The sequence below is a fragment of the Sciurus carolinensis genome, chromosome 16 (genome assembly GCF_902686445.1).
Source record: "Sciurus carolinensis chromosome 16, mSciCar1.2, whole genome shotgun sequence".
NCBI classification, from domain to species: Eukaryota; Metazoa; Chordata; class Mammalia; order Rodentia; family Sciuridae; genus Sciurus; species Sciurus carolinensis.
This window is the reverse complement of record NC_062228.1, coordinates 43,145,078-43,162,855: the sequence shown is the minus strand read 5'-3', so window position 1 is coordinate 43,162,855 and position 17,778 is coordinate 43,145,078. Positions and strand designations below refer to the sequence as shown.

General features: G+C 52.0%; 1 protein-coding gene across 3 annotated transcripts; it reads left to right on the top strand.

Annotated features, from left to right (window-relative positions):
• The first annotated feature begins 3,719 nt into the window (after positions 1 to 3,719).
• Positions 3,720 to 17,350, top strand: Dmkn (dermokine). Of its 3 annotated transcripts, none has more exons than XM_047527575.1 (19): positions 3,720 to 4,165; positions 4,385 to 4,564; positions 4,669 to 4,725; positions 4,961 to 5,011; positions 5,128 to 5,343; positions 5,920 to 5,973; positions 6,331 to 6,390; positions 6,583 to 6,633; positions 8,781 to 8,825; positions 9,882 to 9,941; positions 10,087 to 10,134; positions 10,317 to 10,364; positions 12,957 to 13,013; positions 13,343 to 13,390; positions 14,819 to 14,866; positions 15,350 to 15,418; positions 16,291 to 16,314; positions 16,423 to 16,466; positions 17,030 to 17,350. In XM_047527575.1, coding segments are annotated over exons 1-19 (1,419 nt in total). In that variant the 5' UTR covers positions 3,720 to 3,907; the 3' UTR covers positions 17,031 to 17,350. The 3 variants fall into 3 exon arrangements, with proteins under 3 accessions (XP_047383531.1, XP_047383530.1, XP_047383532.1); XM_047527574.1 differs by having other exon boundaries at positions 3,721 to 4,165; positions 16,423 to 16,470; XM_047527576.1 differs by lacking the exons at positions 12,957 to 13,013; positions 13,343 to 13,390; positions 14,819 to 14,866; ... (2 more) ...; positions 16,423 to 16,466; positions 17,030 to 17,350 and adding an exon at positions 12,385 to 12,526 and having other exon boundaries at positions 3,723 to 4,165.
• The last annotated feature ends 428 nt before the right edge of the window (positions 17,351 to 17,778 follow it).

Below are 17,778 nucleotides of genomic sequence, written 5' to 3'. Positions count from 1 at the left end.
AGGTGCATTTTGGTCAAGTACTTGTGTTTATTGTGCAGAAAGTTCAGACTTTATTTCACAACATCCAAGCTTCCTTGATGTCCCAAGGTGGTAATGTATCATAAAAAGTAGAGCTAGTGAATTAGCCAACTTGTAAATATCTTTTTGTTATACCTGATAGAAAAGCTGCGTCCTGGACATGGAATTGTTATGCCTCTGGGCAGTGTGTACCAGGACTGTGGATTAGGCTGCAGCCAAGGGGCACAAGGAGCATACAGGGAAAGGCCGGATCAAGCGCTCAAGGATTTGCTATGAGCCATTGGCGTGTGTGCATCTTCTGACTGTACTGTAGGACATGGATTCGCTGGGGATGTGCTTTCTTGCTAAAAATTTGGTAGGAGAAATTTCATAATGAACCCTCTTAGAAACATTATGCTTGGTGTACTCTGTTGCTTTGTCTCATTTTAAATCGAGTCTTAAGGGAATGCATTATTTTAGTTGTGACTCTACTAATAATACTTCTATATAGAGGCCTGTTGCCATTTCTGTCTTCAGTGAAAATTTTGTCCCCCAGAAAGGCAGAATTACAATCTTTCTAACAGATGGAGTTGGTATAGTGTTTTCTTGGTTATTAAAGCTCCTCATGTAACTCTGGGATTTTGAATTGGTGAATATTCGTGATGTGTGGAAAAAACATTACACACTACCATCTCACACACTAAATGGGATGCTGTGTGTGTGCACACATAACCTGGAACAACGCATCTAACTAAGCTGCTTGTGGCTGGATGACTTTGTTCTTTGCTTGTGTTTTTCTGTTTCCTGTAATGCACATATTAACTTAAAAAAAACTATTAAAAATGTTAAAGTCCTCACAATGGTCCCCCAAACCCCAGAATATGGCCCTTTTGTGTCTTTTGATCTCAACTCATCCCCCTAGTCCCCCTGTGCTCCAGCCACAAATAGAGTAAGCAGACTCCTGCCTCAGGGCCTTTGCACTGCTTAGAACGTTCTCCTCCCTGAATATTCATGGTTTGTTCTCTCACTTCCTTCAGGTCTCAGCTCACTGGTCACATCTCAAGCAGCCCTTCCCTGACTACCTTATTTAAAATATCTCTCTGCCTTCCCTATTCCCTCCCCACCACTGTAGTTTTCTTTGCAGTGCTCATTACAATCTGATAATCTTATTGTCCAGCTTAACTCACCATGAATTTGAGCTTCTCAAGGAGAATGATGCTGATTTTGTTTCACACTGTATCCCTGCTACCTGGAATAGGCGTGGCACAGAGTTGCTGCTGCATAAATCTTTGTTGAACCAGTGAAGTAGTGAATGGGAGGGAAAAGCGATCACTCGAGGTTTCTCAGACAAGATATGAGCACATCAGATTGGGAGATTTTAGTAGATTTAAGAGCAACTGAGACCTGGAGACACTGGAGAAGGCTGTTTGGAGTAAGATCTGGTCCCGGTTTGACTTCCTCCATCTTGCTATGATCTTTTCACAAATGATTTTGTGTGTGGTGTTTAACCACTCTGGATTTCAGATACCTCATCTGTAAAATGGGAACAACACTGATTTGTGGAGGTTATAGTGAGGGTTAAATGAAATCATGCGTGTGAAAATAGCTAATATTCTATTTGGTTCACAATAGAATTTAATAAACATGCCTCAAGACTGAGCCAAGTTGGTCCTTCAGGTCCAGGATGTCTGAAGGCAGCTTATCCCGAAAGAAGAACAAGGTGGTTTGGGAGAATTTAGGCGGTTGGAGAGCATGACTCTGAATGAGTCCAAATCACACAGTGAGAAACTTCCTCTCTCTCCATTTTCTTCTTTTTCAGACTATGTTAATTAGGAAGACTCAGCTTCTGAGCTGGGTTGCCCAAACACCTTGCTCATACTTGTTAACCTTCCTGCTATAGTGCAAGACCATTGTTTGCATCTCTGTTTTTCTGGAACTTTCTGTGAACAAGTGATTCTGGCTTTCCACTTGCATAGCTCATAAAAGCATCCTCTTAAAATACTCTTAAGTGAGAAGGCAAGCTGGTTTAAAGGTTATTGATACCAGCATATTATTGATAAAGAATGGAGAAGGAAAGGGGCAGGTGTACAGTACTGTCAAGACGGAGTCTGCCAAGGGAGTCTGGGATGGAGTCTGTGTCCTCTGCCCTTTTGATGCAAGCTCAGGGGCTGCACCAATGCTGGGGGCCCACATTCATTTCTGCATCTCATAAATTCAACTCCATTCAGAGAACCGCCAGGGGGCTTTGACAAGCAGGGGTTGGTATGAGACACTGAAAGACAGCAAAGGCTCTGGAGCCTGGGCTTAGGAGTGAAGCAGGTCTGGACTGGCTCACCGTGTCCTCTCAGAGTCCAGTGTCTATGTCTCTAAATGGGAGAATAATAAGACCTGTTTGTATGATTCTGAATGTGCTTAGTCTGGTGCTGGGCACATAGAAAGCCTTTGATAAACTGGAGTCACAATTATTATTATTTTTATTATTATCACCATCACCACCGTCATCATCATTAAAGAGTCAGAGATGGAACAACAGGGAGGTGGAAGCAGAGGACAGGCAGGGAAGGTGTTTACAGGCTCAGAAGTGCTGGATGTTACAAGTCAGGTGCGGGTGTCAGGGTGGAGAGAGAGGGAGAGACTGACGGAGAGACGTTGAGAAAGGCGGATGGAAACCGGCCCCTCCTAACCTGGTGATGAATCCCAGTGATACGAGACAGTGCCAAGTGGGAGGACCTGGGGCCCCTGGGAACAGAGAGGTGGCCGCACTTGCCAAGCAGGGATGAGACCTGGGGAGGACAGCCAAGATCCTCATCCAAGCTGGGACTGGGGATGAGGGCCACAGGGGCTCCTGACCCTGGGCTGACCCTGCTCCCTGACCAGCACTGCCCTGGCTCCCAGGGGAGGACAGAGGTGGGTGCGGTGAGCCGATGCGGTCCCTCCCCTCCTGGGTGGCCATGAACTCACATAGGCACAAGGGTAAACAGGATGGAAGCCTGGGTCAGCTGCTCTCTCCCTTGGTCCTTCCCTCCCACTCTCCCCTGGGGGTGGCTGGCCCGCCCAGCTCCACAGCTCCACACCCGGCTCTCTCAGCTGAGAGCATCATGGACACTAACTGAAACACCATGAGGACACTCTCAGAAGCCTGCCATGCCTTCCCAAACCTCAGAGGCTCCAGGGTAGCCCCGTGGCTTCCAGTGTCTCTCCAGGGGCAGGAAGGGTGTAGGGCAGCTTAGGTGGCAGCATGGCGGGAGAGAGATGGGAGCAATGAAGGCCAGCTGAAACTGAGAAGAACCAAGAAAGGGCACCTGCCTCTCCTCCTGGTGTCCCTGACCCTGGCCTGCAGGGGCCTGGGCCGGGGCCCCTTCCAGTGCGCTTTCCTCTCCTTGCTGTCTTGCTGGGGTCCTGCTTGTGACTCCTGTCTCCTAAGTGCCCCCACCTGCCCCCAACGCCTCCAGGAGATACCAACACCTATCTCCTTAGATGTCCCCGTCCCCACCCTGCGCCCCAAATTCCTGGGGTTGGGCAACTGAACACTCTTGTATCCGTCTCATTCCTGTCCTCCCTCCCTGCTGCACGGGCTCCCTCTCTGTTTCGACAGACTCAGACTCACAATTACGGCTCATTAGCCTATCGGTGGCTGGGCCCTGAGTCACTGGGGGAGGAACCCTGGCCGCCCAGCCCTGTCACCTTCTCCCAACCTACAGTATAAGGAGTAGTGACAGGGAGGAGGACTCTGGGAAGGCAGGGGAGTCTGGGAAGGGAGAGAAGGCTGTGAACTTGGAGGGAGGGAGAACAAGAGGGCAGCGGAAGAGGGGAAGGCAGAGGGCACACAGACCCGAGGAGGGAAAGGGCGACGAGAAGCAGGCTGCGGGGGGACGAAGACACTCGGGCAGAGAGAGGGAGCTGGACAGAGATGAAGTTACAGGGGTCCCTGGCCTGCCTGCTGCTGGCCCTGTGCCTGGGCCATGGGGCTGCTGGCCCAGTGCAGAGTGGAAGGGAGAGCACTGAACAAGATTCGGGACCTGTCCCGCAGAATGGCGTTGGGGAGGTCTATGGCCATCAAAGGGAAGGGATCAGCCACGCTCTTGAGAACACTGGGGAAGAGGTTGGCAGGCTGATCGAGAGCGGTGTTGAGCACGGAGTGGATGCAGCCCGCAGCTCCGAGGCCTGGGTGAGTGAGGGGACCCCAAGGCGGACGCGGCGCCGTGGGCTGGGAATCTTGGGGCATGGCCGAAGGGATGAACGGGTTTCTTACCTGTGGCTTCCTGGGGCACTTCCTCTCAACCGGGTCCCTGCCTTTTCTGACTGCTCTCCATCTCATGCTGTGTGGCCACCTCCCCCGTCAGCGTCCGAGAGGGCCACCCTACATGCAGATGTGTTGTCTTTGCAGGGAACATCTGGAGGCCATGGCATATTGGGCCATAGCCAGGGCAATCTTGTAGGTCCAGGGTCTCCCTGGGGCCAGGGACATCCTGGAGGCTCAGAAGGCAGCTTTGGAACCAGCTCTCTGGGAGGGTCCTCAGGTCAGGTAGGCAGCAGAGGGTCACTCAACTTTGGGACCAATGTTCAGGTAAACCGACCACCGGCCCGGCCACCCGCCCCGCCCTCCCGCTCAGTCCACACTTTCCAGCCTCCCTGGTTCTTCCAGATCCCACAGTCCCACCCTCTCCGCAGGGAGCAGTGGCCCAGCCTGGCTATGGTTCAGTGAGAGGCAGCAGCCAAAATTCAGGGGTAAGAAGAAGAGTCCAGGGTGGAGTGGGCATCTGCTGCATGTGACAGAAGGAGCCGGGGGGACAAAAAGGAAGGGAAGAGGGGGAAGGCGGGATGGGGTAAGATGGCCTGGGAAGAGATGGGTGCGGGGAGGAGACACGGAGGGGCCGAGCACAGGCGGCAGGTGAGGCCTGGCTTGTGGAGCTGACGCTGAAGGCAGTCTAGACCCACTGGTCGGGTCCCCTTCCTTCTGCAGTGCACCAACGCCCCGCCATCCGGCTCCGGGGGAAGCTCCAGCAACTCTGGGGTAAGAGGAGGAGTGGCCTGTGGAGGACAGGGGACACTCTGCTCCCCTGCAGGAGGGCAAGGGGAGGAGGGACACAGTCCTGCTGCTTGTCCTCCACCCTCCATCCTGCCCCTCAGGAAAGCGGCAGCTCACAGGGCAGTGGCAGCAGTGGCGGCAGCAGCAGTGGTGGCAGCAGCAGCCATGGTGGCAGCAGCAGTGGCGGCAGCAGCAGCCATGGTGGCAGCAGCAGTGGCGGTAGCAACAGTGGTGGCAGCAGCAGCCATGGTGGCAGCAGCAGTGGCGGCAGCAACAGTGGTGGCAGCAGCAGTGGCGGCAGCTCTGGGGCCAGCCGGGTAGGTTTGCCCTTGTCTGGGGGCAGGGATGGGATGCGGGAGCTGCAGGAGCTGCTCAGGAGACGCCTCTGGGTGGCCTGAAGGCTGCCGCAGCTCTGGAGTGGGCGGCACCACTGGCAGTGGTCCTGGGGCTCCTTCTGTTTCTGTTCCCCACCTTCCCAGTCCAGTCACCTCCTCTTCCTTTCCTTCCACTCCACCACAGTAGGGAGGTCCTACCTCCTGTCTAACCTCTATTCCTCGCCCACTTGGCAAGTCTGAGTAGAGCTGGGAGTGTGGAGGGAAGAAAAGAGGTGGGCGCAGAAAAATGACACGTGTTTGGGAAGCTCTCAGAACTTGGGAGGATGTGTTCGGGGCTGCGGTGCACCCCTGAGGCTCCACCGGTGCATGGGAGGCCCAGGAGGGGTGCCTTAGAGGAGGGCTCCGAGAGAGGGACCTGGAGTCAGGGAGCCACGCTGGGGCTCTTTGGGGCTCTGGGAAGGGGCGTCGGGCAGGAGAATGTAAGAAATGACCAGAAAACCAAATAGCAACCTGCTTTAACCTGCTGCTCCTTATATTTCCCTCTTTTCCCCTGGCTAGGAACGACCTTTAGAAAATTCTAGGGATTTGGATCAAAGTTTTTCAGTCTCCAAGGTAAGGACTCCACAATTCCATTTCCTTCCCACATTCTAAGAAACCGGGAGGGGAGAGGAGGGGCTGGGGCCGAAGGAGCCTCACCTGCCCTCTGGCGGCCGAGCGGCGGCTGCGGTGTGGCCGGTCGGGTGGGAGGCGGGGCAACAGCTCAGACTTGTCCCCAAATCGTCTCCGGCTTCCAAATTCACACCTGGTCTTCTCCGTGCTCAGAACAACTTCCCTTCCGGCTAACGATGGGCACGGAACGGAGGTTGGAGAAAGCGTGGTGTTTATAAAAAACCCACAAAATCCCTGGAAACTGCCTGGTCCTCTGCGAGTCTGGCTCAGCCAGCGTGTGAACCCCGCTTTCCCTCGCAGGAATCCGACTCCGGCCGTTCCTCAAGCAGCAGCGGAAGCGGTGGTGGAAATAAGCCCGAGGTCAGTGGTGGGGACTCGCCTGGGCACACATCTCCCCCAAACTGTAGAAAAAAAAAGAAGAGGGGTCGGCCCCTTGCCAGCTGGGGAGCGAGGGTCACTGCTGAGGAGGAGCCAGTTAAAAGGCTGCCATTTCAGGGCTGGGACTGGTGTTTGGGAGGGGACAGAGAGAAAGTCTTCCCTTCCCCCTCGCAGTGTGACAACCCAGGGAATGAAGCCCGAGTGGCCGGAGGATCTGGGAGTCAGGTAAGCCTGCCTGTCTTTTGTCACTGTCACTGTCACTGTGCCAGCTCTCAGGAGTCCACTGGGCTCAGCCCCACTCCTTTCAGTTTGTCCCTGGGGAACTGGCAATCTAGGCGGAGGAAATCGAAGGCACACTCCTAATCACACCAGCAGGCTCCAGAGTCATAGTCAGTTGTAAATCTTTGTGACACACCTCTCCCACACCAGGACAGGCTGTGGTGGTTTTAGAAACATGATCATTTCAGTTGTCCCATCCCCTGCTAGCGACCATGCCGTGAACTCGGGCAGAGAAGCGCTCTGGAGCGCACACTCCCTCCTAGTGGTTCTGGAAATCTAGACGTCAGGGGCAAATGCAGGGCCTGATGCTGCAGGCCCGTGGGGCTGAGATTCCGCGGTTCTCGCCATCTCCTAGGGAGGCTACTTTGGTGGCAGTGAGCCCCGCAGGGCAAGGAACAAGGCCAGAAAGGGGGACAGTGGCTGGTGGCCGTGGGCTGCCCTAAGATGAACTGGCTGTCTGCGAGCTCCTGGGTGTTAGGAAGCTGGCAGCCCGACCCTTGTTGTGGTACTGGAGATTGGATCAGGGGTGCTCTGCCACTGAGTTCATCCCAGCCCTCTTTATTGTTTATTTTGAGACATGGCCTCCCTAAGTTGCCCAGGCCGGCCTTGAACTTGTGATCTTCCTGTCTCAGCTTGGTTTACATGTGTGAGTCACTCTGACCGGCAGGGTGCTAAACTCATGTTGGTTCACAAGTTTAAAAACAAAACAAAACACTTGTCTCAGTTTCTAACTCTTATTTCTAGTTTTTGATGCCCCAAGGTCTTAAGTACATAGGGAGTCAAAAATCTCAGTCTTTCCCTCTGTGGTTTCTGCTTGTGGTGTATTGCTTCCCATACCGTCTCTTTGCCAGGATATAAATACTTACATCATTTTTCTCACTGTAACTCTTTAATCCATCTGAACTTTACTTTGCTTCTGGTTGGTCTAGTCCTACTCCTTAATCTATCCAGACTTAGCCTACACCGATTGGACTGGGGAGTCCTTTATAAGGGGAAAATAAGCTAAAAGCAGAAGGGAGAAACTGATGAGGTATAATTAATATTTCCCCCACTACTTAGCTGATATTTCCAGCCACACCTATCACATCATTTCCACTACTGATTTGAGATGCCGCTAGTAAATACCTTCATATTTGGGGGAAGCTTCTGGGAGTTCTGATTTGCTAAATAGATCCATTCATTCTGGCAAAGGTAGTCACATGGCTTTATTTACAGTTGGTACATTACTATCTGTCAGCACAAGTCTCCTCTTGTCACTGGTCGTTTCCAGTGTTTTCCTACCTATTCCTAAGCCCTTTATCCTTCCAGATGAATTTTAAAATTATTTCGACAACTTCCCAAGGAGAATTCCAGAAGGACTTTTAGAGGAATCATGTTGTCAACACGTACATTTTTGAAGATGGCCTCAGGATCTGGAACAGGGATCTGGATTTCACTGTCTTATCCCCCTGGGACTTTGGTGGAGAACAGAGAGGACCCAGCAGTTCAGAAACATCAGGGTAGAGAGGTGGCAGGCCTTGAAAGGAGGGGCTGAGCCCCAGTGAGTGGGATGAAGGCCAGCTGTCCTGCAGCTTTGCGAGCAGAGCAGACCTTTGCACATCCTGGCTGGGCTTACATGTTAGCTCTGGGAATGAGAAGCGACACTGAGGAACCTACCTCTAATTTGGGAGGAGAATAACAGGTGTACTGGGCCACCCGGGCTCCTGCTGGCTTGTCAGCTGGACATTAGCCCAGCTGGGGTCCTCCGGTTTGAGTCAATGCAGCCCAACAACCTGGCTTGTTCCTGCTTTAAAGCCAGGGGAAAGTTCAGACCCTTCCTCTTGGATTTGGGGCAGCGTGCAGAAATGAGTATGAGCAGACATGGTGATGTTATCCATAAACACCATAAGTGATCAGGAACTTGGTCCATCATGTGAGGTTGAAATAGGACCTGCCAGGGAAGATGGCATTCCTTGGAGAGAGGGAGCTGCTTCTTGGGGTCCTGGGAAGTCCTCTGTCATGCTCATGTCTCAGTCCCCTGGTTGCTGAAATGCCTTACCTACTGCCGTCCTGCCTCTCCTCCCCACTGACTTCTCCACTTTCTGTCTCCCTAGGAAAGCAGAGAGCACAGTCACCTCCTTGGGGGTTCCAATCATCAGGTGAGCCAGGGGGCAGCCGGGGTAGGTTTTAGCAGAAGGATGGTGGGTGTGGGACAGAATGCCAAGGACCTGGGAAAAGAAACAAAAATGTCCGTTTCTTCTTGTAAGTTGCTTTGAAACTGTGTCAGTTGGCCTTTGGGAGACCAAGATGGCAGCCTGGGTTCCCCACCTGCCTCCTTCATTTGCTCATCTCCCCCTTCTTCCAACTGGGGTCAGAGCCATAGTATTTTTGCAAGGGGGAAAACATACAGAAGTAACAGAAGAGTGGCCAAAGGGTTTTAAAACTCATACTTAAGAAGTCAGTGTTGAGAAATCTAAGAAGTCAGTGTTGAGAAGTGGAAAGGTACTGAACTTTGAGTTAGAAGATGGGGGTTCACTTGTTATCTGTGCATCCTTAGGCAAGCCAGTTAACCTCTCTGAGCCGAGGTTTCTTTGATTAAAAAGGAAATGGTGGGGGCTGAGGATATAGCTCAGTTGGTAGAGTGCTTGCCTCATAAGCACAAGGCCCTGGGTTCAATCCCCAGCACCAAAAAAAAAAAAGGGGGGGGGGATGGATAGTGAAGTCTGACTTGCTTACCAACCTCAGTTACTATAGAGTTTTCTGGATCATAACCAGACCAAGATGGTGCAGAGTCCAGATATGGAGACAGATCCTGAGGTCAGCTGCTGGCCACTTCTTGAATTTCAGTCCATTTCATCTGTAAAATGGACTCAGCTCCTGCATAGGGATATGGCTGGCTAAGGCATGGTGCTTGGCACACTGTGGGACCACACATTAGCTACTCTCCTTCTGAGTGGTGTTTAGGGATAGGAGAGTGTGGAGGCAGGGTGTGAATCTGATTCAAAGGCCTGGGTGGGGCTACGTAGAGTCATCCTAGGAAGGCTTTTCGATGTGGGAATTTGAGGTACCATATAATGGAGAGGAGAAGGTGGGTTTAGAGAGGAGAAGAGAAGTCTGAGCAATGGTGGAGATGAGTTGGCCCCGAGCAGGTGGGCAGACGCATGCATGACAGAATGTGGGAGCCTTGAACTGATCAGTCCCTTCTTCCCACCCAGGGGCAAGGGTCCAGTGGGGACAGTGGAAGAAGCGATGCTGTCAGCGGACTCAATACCGTGGTGAGTGGAGGCATTTGTCCACCTTGGGCTGGGACCATGCTGTCAAGCATTCCCTGCCTCCCCTCTTGACACCCTATCTCCTGCCCCTCTCTCTTGTTCACAAAGTGGGTTCTTGATCTCACCCCTTTTCTCATTGGTTCCTTAGAACTCTCAGACATCTCCTGGGCTCTTCAATTTTGACACTTTCTGGAAGGTGAGTTCTGTGAGATCACTCTGCCCCCTCTCCTTTAGAAAACCAACCCCTGCCCCTTGGTCCTATCGTCTGAAATCCTCTTTCTATACCAATAGTCAGCATAAGTTCTTGACTTCTGGTCGGAAGCTCTAAGCTGAATACATCCTGACCTGATTTGGACATTCTTTTTGTTTCCTTTGCAGAATTTTAAATCCAAACTGGGTTTCATTAACTGGGATGCCATAGAAAAGGTACGTGCTGGCAGGCCGTGCAGTCCTGAACTTGGTGGGGGGGAATATGGGGAAGAAGCCAGATCTCTGCTTGGTGAGCCAGGGGAGCGATCATGACAGCCACTACGAAGGTATTCCAGAAGTGCTAAAACCCAAATCCAACCAACCAACCAAGCAAAACTGGGGGAAGGCCAGCAGAGACCTGAAAAGGCGGGGAGAATCTGGACACAATGAGGAGTTGGGAAGAGGGCATGGGAGGAGCCTCTTGGGTGCCGCAACATGTAGACCTGACCCAGTTCTGAATCTTAGTTTCCCCTGTAGAACTGGAAGGAAGGCCAGGGAAAAGTAAGTAGGCCTGATCTTAAAGGGTAGCTTGCATGGGGAGTCAAGTAGACCTAAGAGGCCACGTGAGGACGGAACATTCAGAGAGAAAAAGGCAAAGGAATAGAACAGCTGCCCAGGGCCCCATGGGTGACTGGCGTTAGCCTGGGCCCTGTTCATATGTAATCTTAGACCATAGCTGGGACCTAGGACCTCTGTCTCCTTCCTCCCTTCCCACCCCTCCCTCTTGCAGGGCGTCCTCTGGGCAGGCTGATTTGAGGGGGCTGGACTGGAAGGGAGGGAACGAAGGGGCAATGAACAATCCAAATGCACTCCCCAGGCAGAAGCTGTGACTTGGTGACCCACTGCTGTGATTTGTTTGAGCTACTCTTTTGGTTTGTTTGAAAGACTATGAATTAGAGGGCCAGGGATGTGGCTCAGTGGTAGAGTGCTTTTCTGGCATGCATAAGGCCCTGGGTTCCTTCCCAGCCCCATTAAAAAAAAAAAAAAAAATGGCTGGGTGTGGTGGTGTATGTGCATAAGTCTAGCGGCTCAGGAGCCCGAGGCTGGAGGATCTCAAGTTCGAAGCCAGCCTCAGCAACCTAGCGAGGCCCTAAGCAACTTAGGGAGACCCTGTCTCAATAAAAAAAAATTTAAAAAGGGCTGGGGACGTGGTTAAGTGCCCCGGGTTCAATCTCTGGTTCAAAAAGAAAAAAAAATTGAATTAGTTGCTCACATTTAAAAATTGAGAGACTTCACTTAATAATTTGGGTTTCCGTCCTCTCTTGAAAAATCTGGTAACCCAAGGCCCCTTTGTTCCTGGGGCAATGAATGACAGGTGGGGACTGAGCAGCAGCTACTTTTTGGGGTGGGCTCTTGCTCTTCAGGGGTTGCACCGCCCCACCCGACTGGCCCAGTGAGCATGAGGTTTTGAAGGCCTAGTGCAAAAGAATAAAGCCTAGGATCCCTGCCTTCCCAAGCCTTGTGGTCTTTATGGGGGAAATGGCTGGTGATGAGTAGAACCCGAACCTGGGAAAGTGGCATCTGATCTCTTGGGAATGAGGTGGAGTATGAGAAAGAGAAGAAGGCAAAAGACCCCAGCTCCAGGGCTGGGGAGATAGCTCAGCTGGTAGAGTGCTTGCCTCGAAAGCCCAAGGCCCTGGGTTCGATCCCCAGTACCAAAAAAGACCCCAGCTCCAGTGAAGTTCTGGTTTAAGTGAACAAAATAAATTCTCTATTTTATAGAAAACAGTTTCTGGTAGGGGTAAGACTCCTTGCTGTGTGGACCTTGGGTACTTGGGGTCTGAGGGGAGAGCCAGGGGACACATCACACTTCCCACAGGACCAGGAGAGTGCCAAACATTTTTGCCCATCTGTCGGGCCAGTAGGAGTGTGATCACAGTGAGGCAGGACCATAATGGCCAGTCTCCTGGAGAGGCAGGTCCTGTAGGAAGAGGGGCAGCAGGGCAGAGTTGGGTGGGGGAGCTGAGGATGTCCCCCAGATGAGGAGCGAAGACAGGGGAGCCCCATTAATGCTCCAGGTGAGGTGTGAGGGTTCTCAGGCCAAGCCGGGCTATCTGGATTTTCCTATTTGACAATGGCAGGCTGAAAGGTCCCTGGAGATTTCTGGAACAGGGCTCCATGCTACCCTGCCTTGGCCCACCATGCCCCCTAATTCCTGTTCCTCAAGCTCCCTCTTAGAACCTATTTCTTTGCCCAGGACCAGAGGAGCTTTCGCATCCCGTGACCTCCAGACAAGGAGCTACCAGCTGGATGGGAGCCCCCCACTCCCTTCTTAAAACACCATGCCCTCGTCCCCAGTCTAGACCCGCACCCTTGAAATAAAGCGTAGCTGCCCCACACTCTGGTCTCCGATGCTTTTTTCCGTCTCCACTGTTGTCCAGGGTTGGGGAGGGGAGGTGCAGACCCACAGCTTTGGGAGATGCCCGGGAGGTGGCCCTGCAGGTGAAGCTGCGGGGAGTTCTGGAAGCAGGTCCTGGTCCTGAGGTTCTGCTGAAATTATGGTGTCCCCCCAAACCCAGGAGGGGTGCCAGATGAGGGAAGAACAGTGGCTCTGTGCTGGAGGAGGGCAGGCGGGTTAATGGCTCAGATCTAACTTCTCTCCCTCCATTTCCAAAACAGTTTCTGGTGTCCTTAAAGACTCCCAGAGTCCCCTTCAAATCTTAGTTACAGTGAGATTCTGAAGGCTGAGAAGTGTCAGGAGCCCGAGTCAGGGCTTAGGTGAGCAGGGCGGGGCACCCTGCTAACCTGCTCCCCACCTTTCGTCCACAGGGCCGAGTCCCGTCCCCCAGCACCCGAGCCCTTCTCTACTTCCGCCGCCTCTGGGAGGTAGGAGAATTCCGTTTTTGAAGAACTGGGAATCGTGGTCATCATGTCCCTCCCCATGCCTCCCTCAAGGCGGCTACCCTCAGTTCCAGCCCACCTGTCCCCAAATTGCCTCTCTTTTGATTTTTGAGAGGGGTCATCTCCCCCCAAATCTTGTCACCAATGCCATCTCAAACCTGAACACTCACAATCTCCTGCGCACTCACCTTCATCAAATTGCACTCTGTCAAGTCCACTGCCAAGGCCACGTGGAAACCTGCCCATTGCTGCCACTTCCCACCCTCTGAGTACTGCCCACCCCACCAAGGCCCTCTTATCTCTCCTCCCTCCAGAATTTCAAACACAGAACTCCTTTCTTCAACTGGAAAGAAATTACTGAGGTAAGGGGGCCAGCACTTCTCTTTCCCAGGTGAGGAAGCTCAGCTCTGGGGGACTAGGGGAGGTGGTTCCTTGGCAGGTGGCATGCTGATGCTGCTGTCCCAGTTTCTTCCCCTCCCTGCTGAGGGCGGGCGCCTCCTCCCTTCCCACCCTGAGTGGAGGTGGGGTGGGAGAGGGAGTCGGTGAGTCACTGAAGGAGTCGGTGGGAGGGCCTCCTCAGGATAAAAGCCCAGGGCTCCAGGACCTGGGACTCCACAGGCACAGACTCATGAAGCCAGCCACTGCCTCTGCTCTGCTGCTGATCCTGCTGGGCTTGGCCTGGCTCAGGGGGAGCCACAGCTGGGTGGGTATTTCAGGGTGAGCAGGTGGAGGGGGACCATGAGGTGGGGAAGACAAGGGGATCTGGGACTGGGGTCAGCTCTAGGTACCAAAAAGTGGCACTGGGGAGAAAACTGGAGGGCAGAACAGGAGTATGGAAATCAAGTCAGGTTCAAGTGTGGGCAGGTGCAGAACATCTGAGTATCTGAATCCTGCGGAGGATCAGCAGGATCTCTGGGGACTGCAGAAGACCACACTTTGATTCCTCATGGCCATTGGCCTTTGGGAATCAGAACCCTTGGGCACTGGTCAAGGGTCGTCTGCCTGGGCCAGGCATGTGAGGCTGTACAGGGACAAGGCCTTCGGCTGAGTGTTGGCATGCACGCAGGTAGGGCTAATGTTGCTATGTTGTCTGGTTTTTCCAAGAAAATCTAGAAATGTGATTTTTAATTGTTTGCAACTAGTTTAAGAAAAAAAAAAGTCCTAGCAAAAAAATGTCTGAAAGCCTGTGGACAACCAGTTTGTGACCTCAGTGTCGGAGCAAAGAGTGGGGTTAAGGCTCAAGGTCAGGTGTGAATAAGGTGGAGAGTTAAGTCTGATAGGACTTCCTGGTATTGCTCACCCTTTTTTTTTTTTTTTTCCAACTAAGAGCTAACCTAGTTGCTTAGCTTCAGTGATAATAGCTGGTCCTCCCAAGGACCTTGCAGAGAATAGCATTGGTGTGCGGATTAAAGCGCCTGCAAGGGAGCAGCCGGTGAAGGTGTAATGAAAAGGTGGGCTGTGGCTGAGGGGCCTGGTCTGCCCCAGAGGAGCCTATGTGGGTTCAATTCTTGCCATTCTGGTGCATTCACAGGCTAGAGTTGCCAATGCTCCCAGTGTGTGGGTCGGGGTGGTACTGCCCAACCTGGCTCTCCACCATCACTCCCCAACCCTGAGTGTGGAAATCTGTGTCCTACATCTATTTGGGCCACTGGTTTAGAATGGAGGGGTGGTTGGGTAGATAGGGCTCCAAGAGGAGGGCAGGGCTAGGCAGGAGGATGCATGAGCTCTGGAAGCCCAGCAAGGCTGAAGGACCGCGCAGATGCTAGCTGCGGCTCTTTTCTCCCTCCCAGGATGCAGACATGTCAACATTCCAGAAGAGGGCTGGCGGTGCTGATCAGGTGGGTGTCTTTGTCCTCAGACTCCCCTGGAAGGCCCGTGGTCCCTCCCAGCCCTAGTCCTGAGTCTGGCCAATCTGAAATTCTGTTACTCCCCCATCCAATAGTTTTCTCAGTTTGGCTTAGGAAGGCAAGAGGTGCCAGTGGTAACTTCCAAGGCAAGACATCTGCCCCCTGATGGCTTGATTTAGTCTCCACTTCTTCCTTGGTTTCCTAACCTCGCCTCCCAAGTCACACTTGAGGAGTTAGGAGAAGTACCAGGGAGGGAGGAGGCAGGCCCTTCGGGCTGGACAGTCTGGTAGTGAGGTGAAGCCTGGGCTCTGGGTGGTGGGAGCTGTCTATGAAACCCACGACAGGAGGGGAGACAGCAGGGCTTTAAGAAACATCCATTTGGGGCAGGGCAGTGGGGTGTTTCTTACAGAACAAAATGCCTTCATCCTTTCCTTCCCTTCCATACCCCACGCCTGCCCCATCTTGCTTCCACAGAACTACAATTACCAGCAGGCACATTCTACGCCCCCCTATGGGCAGTTCTCAATCAAGACCCCTCCTAAGGTGAGACTTGCAACTACCCTGATTTCCCATGATGGGGACTGTCTCTGCAACGGGGAGAGGAAGAGGGCATTCACTGTAGGGTCCCCCCTGTTCACTTTGAAAAACAGGCCTCCACTTCCCTTCTCAGGTGCCCTGAGAGCAGTTTGGAAGTGGGGGCCAGAAGGGAGGGTTAGTATTCCTCACGGTTATGAGGAGGCTGAAAGCAGGCAGTCTTGAGCAACAGAGAAAACCAGGAAAAATCTGAAGATCCTTTTAGAAACAGAATGTGGCTCTAACAAATGACATCCCAGGACAAACAAACAGGTGGCTTTTCTTTGTAGTGTTTGCTCTCTGTCAACTTCTTTTTTGAGTGTGTGTGTGTATTGGGGGATGGTGGTAGGAAAGCTAGTCCTGGAACTCTTGGTGGGAAACCAAATACTTCATGCCTCAAAGAATATAAGAGGAAAAGTAAAAATACTTGAGAAGTTTGTTTTGCTCAGTTGCAAAGAAAGCAATCTTATAACATCAGGAAAAGAATATGCTAGATACTAATTAGCCTGGCCAAAAAAAATAGGTCAGGGATTTTTGCCTCCGTCGCTCCAGACAATAAAGCCCCTGCCCCTTCCTATAGTCATTGTATACTCAGGGGCCATATTCAATATGGTGTTTTCTATATTGGATATGTACGTACTTACCATGGATAAGTATGTACTTAGGATGACAAATTTGCTGTGGGAAAAGATCCAGTCAGATCAATGTCCAGTCAGACTGAAGGTCCTTGGTGATAATCCTGGCTTGTGCCCCTGCCACTGGGCCCTTGGTGAGCCTGGAGGACAAGGCAGTGCAGAAGCCACCGTAGCCCCACACTACCCCTTCTGATCCTCTCTTTTCAGGGAGGAGCCACGATTTCTTCCTCGGTGAGTATGGGGGCTGAGAAAATCAGGCTCCAGAAAGAAGGGGCCTGAGGCCAGAGAGGGTGGAAGGGACAGTGCAATGTCTGGTCAGTCATTCTCCTCATCCTTTAGGCTTCCCGGGTGCAACCTGGCCTGCTGCAGTGGGTGAAGTTTTGGTAGGTAAGTGTCGGAGTGAGCCGCACAAGGCTGCCTCCTCGGAGCTGGGGCAGAGTCACCTCCAGGGCAGGGCTGGGCCCTTGACAGCTCCTGGAACCTCAGTCTGACTAGCTACCTGAAGTCAGGTTTCCTCTGGGTGGATGCTGTAAAGAGATTAAGGAGAAGCTAACTCCATTGTGGGGCGTGGAAAGAAAATCACTGAGGACACTTGGAGAGAACATATGAGTGTGGAATGAAGGGTTGAACAGAAGGGACACCACAGAGCCTCAGACAGACAATAGGGTGGCAACTATCCCGGGGACTGCAGAGAGGCAAGACTTTTAGGGGTAAAGGTTCATAGGTGGGATGAAGTGAGGCTCTAGAGGGGAAGTTGTTATTGATTAACTTGGAGGAACCACAAAATCTGTTGTAGGTAGGAGCAAAATGTGAGGGAAACTAAAGGTGGAACAGGTAGGGCAGCAACAAAGCTGCTGGAGCCCGGAAGCCAGATGAAGGCATATCCGGTCTCAACAGATTTAGGAGTGAGCACATGCTATCATTTGATCTTTATTTTTTTTCCTAGAAAATCGCTTCCAGTCACTACTGAGACCTCATAAACACCAGTCTCCAAGGAGTCTGACTGGATTGCCCTCCAGATGTCCCAGCCAGTGCCACCCTGCTGGGTGCCAGCATCCCCGATTTCTAGGCTGGGGACCTGGTTCACCTGTTCCTTGTTTCTTCCCACTCCACCGTGGTGTCTGTAACCACCAGCCTCATGGGATAAACCAGATGCTTTCTTCACCTGTTCCATTTGTAACATGAAATCACTGCAACAATTTTGTAGGAGGAACTTCCTCCTCTTGGGTCTTTCTGTGGAAATAAAACATGAATCTTTTTTCCCTAAGACTTTCTCAGATTGTATTTTTTAATACAACATAATGGCCTGAATCTAGGAGGATGGGAGTGATTTTGGGGCAAATGGCCTGCTTTCCTGCTGAGAGTGGTATCAAGCATGGTAGGCTGAGAGATAAGATGTGGGTTTTAGTTCTGACTTGACACAAAGCAGCTAGCTGATCACATCATGCCTGTTTCCTCATCGGTAAAACAAAAAACAAAACAAATTTAAAAAACCCTTCATTTTATTTATTTATTTTTATGTGGTGCTGAGCATCAAACCCAGTACTTCAAATGTGTGAGGCAAGTGCTGCCCTACTAAGCTACAACCTCAGCCCCTAAAAACAAAAACTTTGACAACCTATATCTGATACCATGCTTACTGTATTTGAAGCAGGCACAGGAAATTGGATGTTGTTCAAAATCAGAGGACCAGTT